Consider the following 17,400-nt stretch of genomic DNA (forward strand, 5'->3'; position numbering starts at 1 on the left):
ACCCTCCACACACACACACACAAAGGAGTTTTACTTTAGGGCTGTGGTTCTCAACCTATTTACCATTGTGAACCACTTATGCAGCCCACAACGTCTTACGTGGGCCACATCCAATACTACCTGTATGGTTCTGAGGATGTCACATGGGCCGCAGCTCTGTGCTGATCGGCTGTACGCAGCACGTGGGCCACTGGTTGAGAAGCCCTGCTTTAGAGGGTGCTTTTTATCCTATCCCCACCTTAGAACACTATGGGCCAAATGGTGCCCTAAATACACTGGCACCTGTTGAGAGGTGGGGCAGAGCCTCCCTGAGCAGCCTGCCGTGCAGACGGGCTTCCCAGGCTACCAGAACACAAACTGCCCCTCCCATTGCACCCAGCATGTTGTTCTGGGTTGAGCTGTGGCTTCACCTCCTTCTTAACCCCCTTCCCTTCCCTTCCCACTTTTGGGCAATGTGTAAGAAAAGGGTGGGGCCCTACACAGTCCCTTCCCCCCTTTTTTTGCCAGTGGGCACAGAGGGGTCAGTCACAATAGCCCAGGGGTTGCAACTATGCACTGGAGAAGCTTTCTGCATGCCTTTCAAAGGCCACTCACAATCAAGCTTCACACTGCACAACACAAAACGATGGGAGAAACTGCATTGTACACTGGTTAGATTAAACTCTTCTACTGCATCCAAACAAAATCCTTCTCCCGTCCAGTGGAGCCACTCATCTGTGTAAGCCAAACAGGACATTGCCCTTAGTTAATCATAGCAGTGATTACCTAAGGGTAGGCTATTTATTACGGTATTAATAAGTAGCTGACATTAATGTTGAGAAAACTCTCCCAGCTAATTCCCATGATACGCCCGTGTCGTGAACATTGTTATTTACCTTCTGAAATAATTGACTTATGAATTTCCCTGCTCCCCCCACCCTCATTTCTATCTGTGAAGTCTGCTTTATTTTAGGGTGTATGATTTATCAAACCGATCCTGAAGCTTTTCCCGTATGTACAGATCCAGCTTTATTTTTGATCATTTGTTGTCTGCCACCTCATCCTCCTTTGCATAGTTCTCTCTGAATAGTTTGAATACAATTATTTTATTATTTTGAACTATCTGGGCATAAACTGAGGATCAAAGATACCATGCCCATACACTGAGAATCCCCAAACAACTGATGTCAACCCAGACACCCTATTTCCCTTGAAAGGCCACCATTACTCTGAAATATACAAACTACAATACCAGTAGTATTGGGGCATTCTTGCACGCGAAGCAACTTGCCCTGAGAATTTTCATCAGGGCGAAGATGCCAATTCTATTCTAAATAATTACATGTTAAATAAAGTCATTTTAAATTGCACGTAATATTGCACTGGGTGTGTTCATCTTCAAAAGAAAGGAAGCACAAGGGTTCTGTTGATGTAAAGTCAATGGAGCTATGTGCATTTACACTAGCTGGGAACCTGGCCCCAAAATTTTCAGATGTCAAGCACATAACTCATTAAGAATTATTTTCATAACAAAGGGTGTCTAAGTCATTTGCTTCAAGTTTCTGTCTCCGTACCAGTGAACAGTACGTCTATTGTTCTGCATGCAACTAGGGTAAAAAGCATCGGGCTCATTTGAGTAACTGGGCTAGTAAGAGGCATGGGTAGAGAAATGTACAGTACCACCACTATTAAGGTCTCAATCCTGCAGTCTTTACTCAGGCAAAGCTCCCACCGAAGTCCATGCTATCCTCAGCAGTGCCTGTACACACCCATTAAGGGCAATGTGGCTGCACAGATGTCACTGAGGGCAGAATCTGGTCTGCAGAATCTTAATTACTGGAGATGATGCACATGGAGGAAAGAACCCAGCTAGACTCTCAGATTCCATGTAGACTTGGCAGGACTGACAGAAAAAAACCCGAATATTTTTACCCTTGTAAACTGAAAAAACTGGATCTAGAGCTCATGGAGCCACAAATATAAATACAAACACTGTCACACCAGGTCAGACCAGTGGTTCTTCTAGTCCAGTATCGTGTCTCAGAAACATACTTCTGATGGAGATGCCAGCATCTCTGCAATGGAAAATTATAGAATAATCTAGCCACAAGGAATCTTTCTTCCTAACTCATTCAACTACTAATAGGCTTAGGCTCTGAAGCATGAGGCTTTGTATCCCTTATATTTATATAAAAAAGTCACCTCTGAAATAACTATGGCTGTTGTCATAATCCATATAAATGTCTACATCTTGTACTAAGTTATTGTCCTCAGGTATATAGTAGTGGGGAGTTCCATATGCACTATGGAAAAAAATTATGTACTATTTAAATGATACACATCACCATGTTGGGCGTTTTCATCTTCAAACAAACAAGGTGTCTTATAATTTCTCTTTTTAAGTATGTTTTCAACCAGTTTTCCTGGTGCTAAAACAAGGCCCCCCAGTCTATAATTCCCAAGATCACTCCTAAGCCTATTTCTAAAGTAGGGACATTATTCACTGGTCTTCATTCCTTGAGTATAGGACATCCACTGACTTCAAAAGGCCTTGTATCAAGCCCCACGAGAGCAAAACTACACTCCCAGTACTGATTATTTTTGAAAGAACATAAGAACGGCCATAGTGGGTCAGACCAATAGTCCATGTAGCCCGGTATCCTGTCTTCCAAAAGTGGCCAGTGCCAGATGTTCCAGAGGGAATGAACAGAAAAGGGCAATTGCAAGGGATCCATCCCCCATCATCCAGTCCCAGCTTCTGGCAAGTTTGTTGAAAATACACCATGGGCCTGAGTCACAAGTGTGGTGCACTGGCTCAGAACTCGAGTAATGCAATCCTGAGCGAATCCCTGCATGTGTCCATTTTGCAAGTGTGTGTAATGGGATATGAAAATATCAGTTCAGGAATTAATACCAGAACTACTCATTACTCGTCTATTTTCAAATTTTAACTAATAGGAGTGATGCCATCTATCTCTCTGAAGGATGATGCTTTCCTTCTGAGTGTCCCGTAGCACTGGATAAGGACATCCCAATAGAGGATTCATCCTGCTTGCAATTTACCCTGTTCTTTTTTAAAAAAATCCTAATAAGAGAAAGATAAATAAAACACCACTTTCCCTTAGATGAGTCTTGCCCTGTGTCCAAGAATATGGCAGCATAAAGCTGTAGCCAATGGTGCCTATGTTTATAAATTTTAAAGGATGCATTGTTTAATGGAACTAGAGTCTGTATACACCGGTAAATCAGAGCCTGATCCTTTCAGGAGTCTAGAATCTTGGTGTGGCTCAGCCTCTTAGAAGATTAAGCCCTTAACTACAGGGAAACTACACAGTTGTACAAAGGAAAAAAATAAAGTTTTGCTCCAATTTTATCATAATTGAGGGGCATTAAATAAGGGTAACATGATTCTGCCTTCAAAAAGGAGCCTCTGCTTTTAGACCCTTTCTGAACTTCAATGCAAAGAAAGGCACGAATTAATTTAAGACGCCATTTCTAACGCACGGGCTTTTCCCATGAAATTCTTCTTAAATGGCATCATGAAGTCTTCAAAGTCCACCTCATAAGTAAAGCGCTCACGATGCAATTCCCGCTTTCTTATTAGACTAGCTGTTGTCGCTTCCGGGGTCCAAGTCTGGAAAACAAAGGTAAATACAATTGTAATAATTAAGCATCAGTATGTTCTAATTAACGAATAATGCTTATGTAATTGTCTCAACATTTTTTATATAGTTTTTTTTTTAAAAATTAGAATCAATATCAGACAGACAAACTATTGGCTATCTAGTTGAATATTTGCTTTATCAGCTGGGAGATCTGTGATTTGAATCCTGAAACTCACCCTGATATTACATTACTTCCAGCCAATTGAGGGTGGAATTTTTACAAACACCTAAGGAAGTTAGACACCTAACTTTCATGGACTTCCAGTGGGAATTGGAATTCACTTATAAGCTCTGGAAAATCCTATCCTATGTCCCTTAGACACTTTTAAAAATCCCACCCTAAAAATAGTCTGTATAGTTACAAAACCTCTTCCTCATTCAGTAAAATATTAGTGCCCATGGGACGGCACATCCAGCATTGCTTCCTGCTTCCATACCTGGCACAACCAAATAGCTTTCCCTGCTAAAAGACGTCATAGCGACAGAGAGTTCCCCAACGTAATTTCCAAACGTCTTTAATAGCTGCAGGGAAGCATATGCCACAGGCTCTTTACCATTGTCACTTGACAACGAATATCTGATATAGAAAAAAATGGATGTCCAGCACTCCTGCTGAATAGCCACTGATGGCATCAGAATCTGCAGCTCTGTGTGACAAAGGAGGCCACAGGCCTTTATTGCACATAGCACGTTGTAAATGAGGACAAACGTTTACAAACATGCTTTGAAAAAGGACTGGGGCCTGACTGTTCTTTCAGTTTGCATGTGCAACGTCCACAGCTTTCACCTGCAACTGATGGATTAACAGGGGTCCTGGTGTGTATCTTACCTGTTAATTGTTACAGTAATACAGGGACTGTCATTCTGGATCTGAACAGTGACCCATCAAGTCCAGTATCCTGTCATCAACAGTGGCCAGCACCAGCTACTTCAGAGGAAGGTGCAGTCATGGGGTAACTTGCCCAAAGGGAAAGTTTCCTCCTAAGCCCCATCAGTTAGAAGTCAACTTATGCCTGAAGCATAAGAGTTTACGCCTTTAAAGGTGTTATTTATTTTTAACATACATTTAATATAGTTACAGTTGTAACTATGGATCCACATTAAATGTCTAATCCCTTTTTGAATCCTGTTATGATTTTGACCTCAGTGGCATCATGTGGCAATGGGTTCCACAGGCTAATTGTAATTTCTTTAATTTCAACAGTACATATCTTGAAGGAGAGAATGACTCAGAAAAAAAAATCAATTGTCTTCAGCAAGGTCTTTTCCGCAATGATGATTGTTTATAACAGGAAAGGCAAATAAATTAATAACATAACTGACAAGTAAGTAGAAAGACTCCTTAGAATGGATTTAAGCCAGACAAATGACAGCCCTGCTCTTCTAAAGGTACTCGCCCCTCTGTCTCCAAAGCAGCCGTTCTTATAGCTCTTCCCCTTAATAGCTGTAGAAGAGGTGAGGAAAGCTGATCTGGAGTTAACCCCTGGTACACTAGGATCATCCTTACACCCTGATACAACTTCATTGTCAACATTGTAAAGCATCTTTCTCAGAGAGAAACCACCTGAATTTTTACAAGGTTGTTGCTCTTTGATCAACTGATTTGTAATAAAAATACTGAAGGCTATTAATTTCTAGAGTCAGAACAAAATGATTTATCTTAAGCGGAGCAAGCAAAGTGACACTAGTTATGAAAGCCACGTTTCCAAATCATGCAAACAAAAGTTGTATATTTTTGATATTTCTGAATATATTGGGTCAGATTCTCTGCTGGTGTTAATGGGTTCAGCTCTACTGAATTGACTTTGACTTCAATCAAGCTGTAGATATTTACACCAGCAGAGAATACAGGTCTATTGTCATATTCATTTCAGTGTCAAAATGCAGCAGGATCGAGGCTCTGCTAATATACTTACTTTTCTGGGTATGAATGTGATATCAACTTTCTTAGTAGCACCACTGGTTATTAAAGAATTCAGATGAATAACATTGTCCTTAAAGGATTCTTTCTTTTCTTCAAAAATAGATTTTTCTGCGATTGGTGGAGGTGGCTGCAAAAGTTTAAGCACAAGACAAATATGTCACCCTTTCAAACACCGTTCATACTAGTTGTTGTAGGATATTTCTTTTACCAGCCAGACAGACAGATGTGTGTGTGTATCCATTCTAGAAAGATTCTATTATTGAATCATGTAAAATAAAAAAGGTTTAAGCATTTATATTGGAAATAAAAACGAGGGAAGCATTTTAAGAATCAGGCGAGTGGATGCAGTTCTTGGGAATTTACAGATGAAACATTCACATTTGCAAAAGAATTGGTTGACAAGTTTAGAAAGCTAGATGCTTTTTCCATGTATCACAAGTATTAACTAGCAAGCCTGTAAAGAAAAAGCCCGTAGGGCATCTACACCAAAGCGCTAAACCAGAGTTTGACTTCTAGTCTCAGTCACATTCTCCCTAGGTTGTCAAGGGCAGGATTATTGTAAGGAAAGCACTTTTAGTCCCGGAGGGAATAATTGCATTGCGTCTCTAAATAGCATCCCCTGGGGCTGATTAAGAAGCAGCACTGATAAACTCCGAAGAAAGTCACAACTGAAAATGCCATAACTATGATGAAGCTGCTAAGGCCGGTGTTAGAATGTGTATTAGGGGGAAAAGATCAAGTACTCAAGGCTCTGGCTGGGGTGCAGAGAACACACCAGGGAAAAGAACACTCAGAACAGAGGCAGGGTTTGAAAAATATAACTCAAATAGTTCAACATCTGAAGAGGCGGAATACGTGATAATTGCAGACTCACGACTGGGAGAAAAGTCAAGGGGCTTTATCCAAAGCCCACTTAACTCAGTAGAAGTCTTCCATTGAGACTTTGAGGGCTTTGGGTCAGGCCTCATATGCCGGATGTAACAAGGTCTCCTTTTAACATATCACAATCATGATGACAGTAAAGATTATATGAGGGAAAAGGACATTTCTCTACCTTGTGTTTAGGTACCACAGAACACACAATCCCTGGAATATCACACACCAAGCAGGTCAGTGGGCAACCCTGCACTAAAATAATTACCCAATCCACAGTTTTAGCTGATGAATGAGTATGACACGAGTTCAAAGCAGCAGGAGAGTGTCATTCAGAAACCACATGTTGCAAAGTATCGACTTTAAACAAAGTAAATACTCTTGGTCAAGTGCTACAATAATACATTTAGATGCCCATGACTAGGATAGCGATTATGTTCCTTGCACGTTCTCAGTGGCCAGATCTGTGGATACAGCCAAGGCCACGAAAGCACCAGAGGGTTCTGGGTACTGACTGTGCAGCTTAGCAGAAAGGAAGGCTGAAGTTGTGGGTAAAGGTCTGACTCTGATGATCTGGGTTCTGTTCGTGGCTCTGACAGACTTCCTGTGTGACCTTTGGAAAGACACCTAACATTTTAGATTGAAAGCTCTTTGGGACAGGGAACGTCTTTTTGTTCGGTGTCTGTGCAATACCTCGCATAATGGGATCCTGCTCCATAACTGGCGCTACTAGGGATACAGTAATACAAATAATAAACTCTGTGTCTGAGTCCCGCTATCTACAATGCTCTCCACTCTCATGGTCCATGCTGCCAGGCTCTTGCTCCCTCCAGAATTGTTTACCCCGGCCCTGAAGCAAACTGTAACTATTCCTGTTCTAGTTTGAAGATCAGGCAGAATGCTTCCCACAGCTCCTGCTAGGCCAAAGGGATTGCACTAAAGAGCTGCAGCTAAATACTGACAATTGATCTCTTCTTCTGTTACGTTCTCCAGATCTGTGAGGTCCAGACTGCCCCTTAATCACTATGTCCGGTTGGTATAAACCTCCAGCACACCCTCTCATCATAGGTCAGCTCAGAAGCATGCAGACTTTACGAAGAACTAAATTCCAACCCAATCCAGCCCGCACCACCACCAAAATTGCATTTTGGAAAGTCTGATCTGTAATTTCCTTATCTTGTGCTGAATCTGCCGGGATAGTAAATAAGGGTATTGCAAAACTTTTTTTAAAAATGGAGTCACGTTGGCAAAAAGTGACTTTCATGATGCCTTTCAGGTAGCGGATGTCACAGGAGTACCTGACGGGGCACTGGTAACCGTGAGAAGAGCGCTGCTAAGCAGGAGTTCAGGGACCAGAGAAACAAAATAGCAAGCTCAAGTTAACGTGGAGATGAAATGGTCCTTATACCATTTGGCTGGGTGCATGCCACACGTGCTATTGTTAATATGAAAATAGCACCTAGAGGCCTATGTGACGGGCACTGTCCCTGCCCCCAAAGAGTTTACAGCTAAATAGAGAAGGGGGGGGGGAATGCCCAAGATCATACAAGGAAGCCTGAGTTAGGAGATGGGGGTTCAATCCCAGATACCCAATGCCTTAATCCTTTCTCACAGTCACCGGTTATAGGGCTAGCGTGGTTTGCGTAAGTATTTTGTAGAGCATCTTTATAGCTTTTGTCTGGAAAATAAATGAAGAAAACAAGCATCTTAGTAACTGTTGGCAAATCAAATCACCTCCTTGGCTGTATTTCATTACCCCCTGCTATCTATCATACCTCCTCCTTTGCAGCTTCAGCCTCCCCCTGCTTGGGCTTAGCAGCTGATTTAGGCTTGCCAGGTTTCTTCCCTTTATCTGCTTTGGTTTCTGGTGGTTTTGGCAAACGGTCCAGTTTTTGTTGAAGCAGGTCAATTAGTCTAAAGTCAGCGTACGCCTTTGCAATGTCCAAAGTATTTTGGCCTTTTTAAAAAAGAAAAAGCAAAAGCAAAGTTCACAATAAGAATCACTGTCAGTAGCTGTATCAGCCATGACAATAAACGGTGGCACTGATCACCATAATGACACTGCAATTCACTGAACTCAGTTACAGCTCAAGCCTCCTAACCATGAAACACATGAGTTGTGCTCACTCATGCTATCAGCCTTGCCGACATCAATGGGAATACTTGCAGGAGTAGACACTATTTTTGTGACTAAGGGTTTTCAGGATCAAGCCCCTAAACTGTGTTTCACATGTATTCTTTGGTTGGTCATTTTGCTTGTAATAGTTTTTGACATTTGTTGTTTATATTTGAACTCTTGTAGAAGCGAATTCAGCAAGATGATGACTTTACTTGGAGGCACTCAACACCTCCCAGGAAGCGGTCAGCATATTGCAGAGCCAGGGCTTTAAAACAGGCTAGAGTAGATCTCCACCTCTTTTAGGGCCCTCAGTGGAACACCATCATTTTAAAAGTTATTCCTCTGTGGCAAAACTCAGTGGAGCTGAGCACCTGCAATTCCCAGTGAACTCAGTGGATATTACAAGGCTCTGGCCTAGAACTGGATGGGGAATGGTTTTGGGGCCACACAAAAATTTCTAGGATTTAAAAAAAAATTTCCAGTTTAACACAGGGGAAAAAAACCCTGAAATCTTCAGAATTTGTTCCTTTTTTTTTTGAAAAATCAGAGAGACACCCCTCCCCACATCCAAGAACAGCTTATAGTCTGGTAGGTAGGACTCTCCACCGGGATGTGAGAAAGACAGTGACTTGAACCCCCATCCCAAGTGAGCACCCTAACCACCAACCTATTTGCGGGAGCCAGAGAAAGAGGGGGAGCACACACACCTTGACCAGATAGTGCCCCATGGACCTGAGAAACCTTCCCATGCAAGCTTCATTGAAACTGACCCTTTCTTGCAAAAAGTTTCACTTTTGACAAAACTATGTTTTTGGACAAGCTATGTTTCCCAAATCAGCTCTACTGAGGGCCCTCTGGATCAAGCATTTCATCCCCTCATAGATGCTCCCATGTCTTTAAAAAAAGAAACCTACAAGATTAAAATGTTCAGTGACAGAAATAAAAGTTTTCATTTTAAATGATGCCAGCTACATGAATCACATATAATCATTGTTTTAGTTGAACAGCTGCTGTGCGTCTCAACCCCAGGAATAAAGCCACACTTGCCAACAATTTTGACATTTCACATAATCATACCTTATAGAAAGTATTAAAACGTTTCATAATAGTTTAAAAACAAACAAACCCTAAATGTGCACTATAGCTGATGAAGGGAATGGTTTGTTTAACAATTAGAAAGGGCTAGTATGAGAAGTTTTCCCCCACTACTTACAACTGTTTGCCCACAGTGGTGTGATTAGAACAGAGCAGAAGATACATATACAGAGTCAGATTTTCAAAAGAGCTCAGCTCCCAGTTGCAGACCTAAATAAGGACCAGATTTCCAGATTGCTCAGCACCCGGCAATTCAAACGCTCTTTTGAAAATCCAACTACTTATTTAGGCATTGGATGCTGGGCTATTTTGAAAAACTGGCCCACAGTGAAGTTTACACCTGAAGCAAGTTTTTCCTCTTTTATTCAAAACAAACGTGTCCCCTTACTATTACTTAAACAGCATGGATTAAAGAGGACTTTAAGCCCCCTTCGTGGTGTTGGGATTTTGGTCTGGTTGGCGGGTAATGCAGCCTCCAGCACAATGTAGAGTGGACTCCAGGGCTGCTCTTAACTACAGCAGCCTGCAACCTGGAGTTGTCCAGAATCCCTTTAGAGGAATGAGCTATGAAGTCTCCCTTCTTGCCCCAGCATATCTTCTATGCCAAGGCTTCTAAGGGGACCTGTGTAGAGCTACTGACCTTCACCAGAAGAATTGTCCTGTATCCCTTTTCTGGCCACTGCATGGTGACATAACAGTGCATAGGGGCTGGAGTACAGGTGCAGAATTCCTTCCCTGGAGTTTGCCAACTGAGGTCAATGGGGACAAGACTGCATCAATAAATACCAGCAGCTGGCCAAAACACCCAGCCAATATATTTTTAATTTAATAACATTTATTTTACTGGGAATAATTTCTGATGCATGACATCTATTGGACACCTCTGCAGACTGAAGTTAATAAGACTCTCCCACTACATCATGTGAAAACCAAGGAAACTAACAGAGCTGCACGAGATCCCTGTCTCTACTGCTACTACAAGGTAATAACTTCTGTATAAATTCAGATAATTTTTGTTGTTATTTTTGCTAACACAGAAGAATATTTATCCAACTGCTAAACAGGAAGAAGCACATCAAACAAGTGCCACATACAGAATTAAAAGTAAAAACACAATGGCTATTATAGATGGGTCATAATTAAAACCTTTCCAATTTTGCTTTACATAACTAGCATTACCTCACTATAGTACTCACTAATAACCATTTGCAAACCAAGGGAGCCATTACAGTCCTAGCAGAGTTGTTTTCAATGACACTATTTCACTGCAAAAAACTTTGTTAACCTAGAGTTAAGCTTGAATTTTTACATAAAGAATAAATCAAAACAAAAAAACCCCCAAAACTCTTGAGACCCACTTTTTTCAAAAGGCACAAAATGATAGAAATCCTGAACAGAATGTAACATAATGCCACTATATAAATCCATGGTATGGCCACACAGCATGCAGTTCTGGTTACCTCATCTCCCAAAAGGTACATTAGAATTAGAAATGGTGCAGAGAAGGACAACGAAAATTATGAGGGGCATGGAACATTTTCCATACAAGGAGAAATTAAAAAAACTGGGATTATTCAGTTTAGAAAAGAGATGACTAAGTGACATGACAGAGGTCTATAAAATCACAAGTAGTATGGAGAAAGTGAATGGGGAAGTGCTATTTACCCCTTCACGTAACGTAAGAATGAAATTCACTCAATGACATTAATCGGCAGCAGGTTTAAAACAAATGCACGCACAAGACACAGTCAACCTATGGTTCTCGTTGCCAGGAGTTGTGAAGGCCAAAAGTATAGTGGGGTTCAAAAAGAATGAGAGAAGTTCATGGAGGATAGGTCCAGCAATGGCTGTTAGGCAAGATAGTCAGTGACAGAACCCCATGCTCCAGCATCTGGCATTGGCCATTATCAGAGACAGGATACAGGGCTAGATGGACAACTGGTCTGACCCCGTATGGCCGTTCTTAATGTTCTTAAAATGTGGGTTCCACGTAGTAAAAACTGAACCCCTAAACACTGGAAAATAGGAACACGCCCACTAAATTTACTAAGACAACTTTAACTCTCTCCCCAGAGCACCATGCTGACAACCACCAGAAATATTACAGTACAGCCAGATCCTCAAAGAACATACCACTTCATTTTACTTCTTTTACAATACGATCCACTGTCTCAACAAAGCTTATGTGTAACTGAGAAAAACTCCAAACCCTCTCCTGCCTTTTTAATCGAAAGTGACCACAAATAATTTGGAATATTTACCTTTTCTGTTTTCCATCTGGACTTTCGCACCAGAATCAATTAAATATTGCACTGAGTCCAATCTACAGCTCTCAATAGCTCTCATCAGTGGGGTGGCACTGTTGATTGTAACTGCATCTATCGCTGCTCCATACTTCACAAGCAGTTCAGCAATGTCCTGTTGACCTGCATGGCAGGCATGGTGCAGAGGAGTCCACTTGAAATTGTCAGTTGCGTTTACATCAGCCCTGTAAATAAATAAAACATGAGAACATATGAATGGCCATAATGAGTCAGATCAATGGTCCATCTAGCCCAGTGTCCTGCCTTCTGACAGTGGCTGGTACCAGATACTTCAGAGGGAATGAACAGAACAGGGCAATTATCAAGTGACATCCCCTGTCATCTAACCCCAGCTTCAAACTGTTTCACCTCTAGGGACACCCAGAGCATGGGGTTGTGTCCCTGACCACCTTGGCTAATAGCCATTGATGGATCTGTCCTCCATGAACTTCTCTAATAAAGAGGTACTGTGTACATATAAAGATGAATACAACTACTGTATCTAGATTGATTGTTTCACAGTTCCAGGTCCAGTAAACATTAAATGCATGACGTTACTTTTTAAATGTAAGAAGCCTTTTCATGGGTTTTCATCTCTCTGTCATACAGCTTTGAAATATTTTAAAATACCTGACGTGGCTTATCATGGAACTAAATGAATTTTAGGAGTTCGTATGGCTGATGACCACTTAGCTAACTAAGAGCAACAAAAATGATTAAAGGTCTAGAAAACATGACCTATGAGGGAAGATTGAAAGAAATTGGGTTTGTTTAGTCTGGAAAAGAGAAGACTGAGAGGGGACATGATAGCAGTTTTCAAGTACATAAAAGGTTATTACAAGGAGGAGGGAGAAAAATTGTTCTTCTTAACCTCTGAGGATAGAACAAGAAGCAATGGGCTTAAATTGCAGCAAGGGAGGTTTAGGTTGGACATTAGGAAAAACATCCTAACTATTGGGGTGCTTAAGCAGTGGGAATAAATTGCCTAGGGAGTTTGTGGACCCTCCATCACTGGAGATTTTTAAGAGATTAGACAAACACCTGTCACAAATGGTCCAGATAATACTTAGTCCTGCCATAACTGCAGGGGACTGGACTAGATGACCTCTTGAGCTCCCTTCCAATCCTATGATTCCCATCTTGGAACAGCTGTATGGTGCCTATTCACATTACTGCAAGAATGCTTCCGTAAGGAGGGGAACAATAGGGTTGTAAATGATTCATGTCACAAATCAAACATATCGTTTTTATACTGCTGCCGCTACTGTGCTCTGGCTTCCACTTGGGCCCCCTGGTGTGATCTTCTAACCCTTATGGCTATGTTTTATGTTCTTTAACAAAAGATCAGCATCCTCAGATTCTTCTTACCAGAACAATTCAGGCTGACTGTCACTTTAAAATCCGCCCTGAGTTAACGGGCTGCATGCTGCTCTGCTGCTTCAGAAGCAATGATCCAGGGGACAGGAATCTGCCACTGATCTAGACCAGGGATCGGCAACCTTTGGCACGCGACCTGTCAGGGAAATCCGCTGGCGGGCCGGGATGGTTTGTTCACCTGCAGCGTCTGCAGGTTCGGCCGATCGCGGCTCCCACTGGCTGCAGTTCGCCACTCCAGGCCAATGGGGGCTGCAGGAAGCGGCGTGGGCCGAGGGATGTCTAAGGGCATGCCTTCACAGCCCAGTTAGCTCAAGTGATAACTCAAATGTTACTCTTTCCTCAACTCCTATCCACTCACAAAAATCTCTTGGTCAAGTTAAATGGTGCTTTAAACTCTAGCCCATCAGGGGTGGAGTGTGGGTTTAAACTCAAGTGATGCTGAGGCTGGAGCTAGTAATGCTGGGGGGATGCAATGGCGTGACTTACAGTAACTCATCACCCGATCATCCAGTCACACTGCGTCACTGCGGTGTTGTTTTGCAGTGTGGTTGCTCTCACTGGGGCTAGGAGTACAGTACAGTACAGTACAGGAGTACAGTAACTTTAGCTCACTGATGCAGTGAAGACAAGCCCTAAGGGACAGGCCACAATAGATGTGAGGCAGAAACTCTTCCAGGTGTGCGCTCTAGATTCTGGTTACATCATTTATTTCAGTTCCCCTCCCACTTTAACATTTTCATCTGTTGAATGTTCTTCCACAGCCCAAAGAATTAAAGCCTATGGACTCCAAACAGGGATGACAATGAAGAGAGACATGAAAGAGAAGCTCATCCAATTATCAGATCATTTCCTTGGATTTTCTTTAGATTTTTCTCAACCTTTTTTTTTTTAAAGTCAGTGCACCCAATTTTATTTTGAAATAGTTACATTCTATAAGGGATGTGGCCAAGTAGTTTACTACCCAGATTTCACCATACTTTAACGGATGCATATTGTAAAATCAAATAATACTCATATTTTAACACTAAACAGACTCTCTGATTATAAATTGCCAGACCTCTGGCATAAATCAGTGTAGCTCTCCTGAAACTAGAGTATCTATGCTGATTTATACAAGCTGATGATCCAACACTGCATACCTGTACAGCTTTAGGTTAGAAAATTACAGTATTTCTTTAATTATTCAGAGCTAGAAAGATTGATATTAAAAACTTCACACTGGTGTAATCGGGGGACGTTTTCAGTATTGTTTATCTAGTTTATCCTACATAGCAGTACAGCAATGATGGCATGACAGAAGTGAAATGTGCAACTTGAGAGAAAGCATAAGAGTTAGGCTCACAGAAAGAAAATAAATATTTTATTTTACTACAGAACAGAAATAATCAACGTTGCTGCAATATTGTTGACATAGCTGCTTCATAAAATGTGACCTGAATAGCCATCCTGATTATGCCGTTACACTTTCTACATCTTATATTCAGACTTTTCCCTCTGTCTTCCATATTCCCTTCTGGTTAATTTCATATTTTTAATATTTCTCCATTCATATTTTTTGCATTTGCTTTTTATTTTACTCACTCTTTTTTTTTTTTTTTTTACTTTGTGGAAATGAAAATTTACATGCAAAGAACTGAATTAACAAAAATGCAGTGGTCTGAAAGACTGTCTCCAGTCCAAGGCAATTAGATCCAGGGATGCAGACACCTGTGCGCAAGCAGGACACTGCTGAAGTTAATGAGGCCCTGCAGGCATGCAGGGGTCCATCCGGGCAGGACCAGGACCCAGCTGATTGTGGTACACTTCCCTCAGGTGGAGCTCAGAACAGGAGGGGCCCCATCAGCCACTTCTCCTGACTTATCACTTCACCAAGGTTCCTTCACAGTTATCAAAGGGGAGAACGATGCTCCCTCCTGTTTTCAAACAAGCCACAAGCTCTTCCCATAATCCTCTCCAAGTCTGCTGCGTCTCAGAAGCCCCACTGAATGGGTTTACAAGGAGTAAAAGACCACTGAGGGGTTCTTCCCCAACCCCTTCCACACACACACACACACACACACACATATACACACGCCCCAGCTACATCAGCTTCATTGTATCTGGGACTGTCCCATAGAGGTACAATGTGGAAATTGTTGAACTGGAGCATCCATTAGAACATTAGTCCAGGAGCCAATACCAGATGCTTCGCAGGAAGATGCAAGAAACCCCACAGTTCTAAGATGTTTCAGGATAAATTTCTTCTTAACCCGCTCTGGCCAAAAGCTGACATATGCCCTGAAACACAAGGGTTTGCATTCCATCCACACGTCTTTTAAATTCTTTATTAATGTAGTCCTGGATGTTCTTGTAATCTATATAAATGTCTAATCTTTTTTAAAATCCTGCTGAAGTCTTGCTCTCAGTGACATCTTGGCAATAAGTTCCACCGGCTAATTGAGTGTTATTTGTTTACCAGTTTTAAAATTTGCTGGCTTTCAGTGTCATTGGATAACTCTTGATCTTGCGTAAGAAAGGGCGAGGGGAGAGAAGTGCTCAATCATCTCCATACCATACATTATTTTATACATCACTATCATTTCCTATTCATCTCCTTTCTGGAGTAAATGATCCACAATCCTTCCAGTCTCTCTTCATATGCATTATTTTCCAAGCCTGCCATTATTCTCTCCATCTGTTCACTGAACCCCCTCCGCTTCTATTTTATCCTTTTAGGGACAAGCTGATCAGATCTGAACAGAGTATTCCAGGGGAGGGCATAACATTGATTTACATAGGACTTGCATGTTAGCACTGTTTCTTGCTGTATTTTTTTTTTTATCAAACTGATTTATAATACTGCTCCAGCAAAACTGTGCAAATAAACCACAGCACACACTGCCGATTTACGGTCAAACTGCACCATTTTTTATAACCTTAGATGAACATACAAACACTTTGTATTCCACTCAATATGGTTTGTTGAAAGACCATATTGTAAAAGGGAGCCCAGAAAGATTCCCATAGCAATATTTTCACCATGTACTGAAATTCTATCTTGCCAAAAGGTGCAAAGCTAACATTTACTACGGCACTTTACCTCTGTATTTCCTGTTTTTGTCTGTTTAAAATCCCAAAATTAACATTGCTTTACCATGTTACAAGGTCCAAATGTTAAACATAAGGGGCAAAATTTATCCTAGATGTAACTCCATTGAACTCAATGGAGGTTTGATAAAGTCAGTAAAGATTAATTGGCCCAATAAGCATAACCACTAGACTCCAAGAATGCACAGGCTTAAACATGTATGTAACTTTACAAATGTCCCATGAATGTTAGTGGGACTGCTGAAATGCACTAAGTTGCATGAGTTTAAGTCTCTTCAGGCTTGGGGCCTGTAGGCAGTGTAGGCCTTACTGGAGCCCTACACACAACTAACAGTAAGAACCAAAGGAAGCCTGGTCTTGGCAAAATTTCAATGCACCACGTATTAGCTAACACCAAGTAAGCACATTCCAGGCCTGAGAGGATGATACAGGAACACCCAGAGTTCTCAAGTAATTGCATGAACACATTCCCAGGCAATGGCTGAGAGACAGACAGACCCCTCATAAGATATTGAGGGAATGACAGGATAATGGATGAGGATTTTTTGTTAGAACTAGCAGGTGCAAGGTAGAAGAAAAGAATGAAAAGCATATGGAATGTAACATTTAACGTCTTTATATCAATGTATAAAAGGAGAAGACATAGAAGGGGCATCTTTATGCTGGCCTACGGGACCAGATCCTAATGTCCTGGTTGAGCTGGTACCATTGTCACAGGCATACATATATTAGCATACCTGTAGCTCCTATGGGGCACTGGAACTGTGCTTTGTCGACATCTAACCTGGCTGAGCACCTTCAGCATTGAACCGAGCCCATGGTCTTTGTGAACAACATCGAGGTCTGCTGAATCAGCAAGCTGCTGGTGAAGCTGATGGATACAGGAGCACCTACCAGCTTCAACAAGGCTTCACTAACAACAGAGCCTAAGACTATAAGTAACTGCTCACCCTTGGAAATGGGAATTGCTATATGTAG

General features: G+C 41.6%; 1 protein-coding gene across 3 annotated transcripts in view; it reads right to left on the reverse strand.

The window, feature by feature from the left end:
* Positions 1-917: 917 nt before the first annotated feature.
* Positions 918-17,400, reverse strand: part of ANKEF1 (ankyrin repeat and EF-hand domain containing 1) — a 33,955-nt gene continuing 17,472 nt past the window's right edge. For all 3 annotated transcript variants that reach the window (XM_073339621.2, XM_073339620.2, XM_073339624.2), the window contains 4 exons: positions 11,917-12,143; positions 8,217-8,398; positions 5,561-5,695; positions 918-3,613 (listed from right to left, as the gene is read on the reverse strand). In XM_073339621.2, coding sequence (XP_073195722.1) covers positions 3,461-3,613; positions 5,561-5,695; positions 8,217-8,398; positions 11,917-12,143 — 697 coding nt within the window. In that variant the 3' untranslated portion in view covers positions 918-3,460. The remainder of the gene's footprint in view (positions 3,614-5,560; positions 5,696-8,216; positions 8,399-11,916; positions 12,144-17,400) is intronic.

This window comes from Lepidochelys kempii, chromosome 3, assembly GCF_965140285.1.
Source record: "Lepidochelys kempii isolate rLepKem1 chromosome 3, rLepKem1.hap1, whole genome shotgun sequence".
Lineage (NCBI taxonomy): Eukaryota > Metazoa > Chordata > Testudines > Cheloniidae > Lepidochelys > Lepidochelys kempii.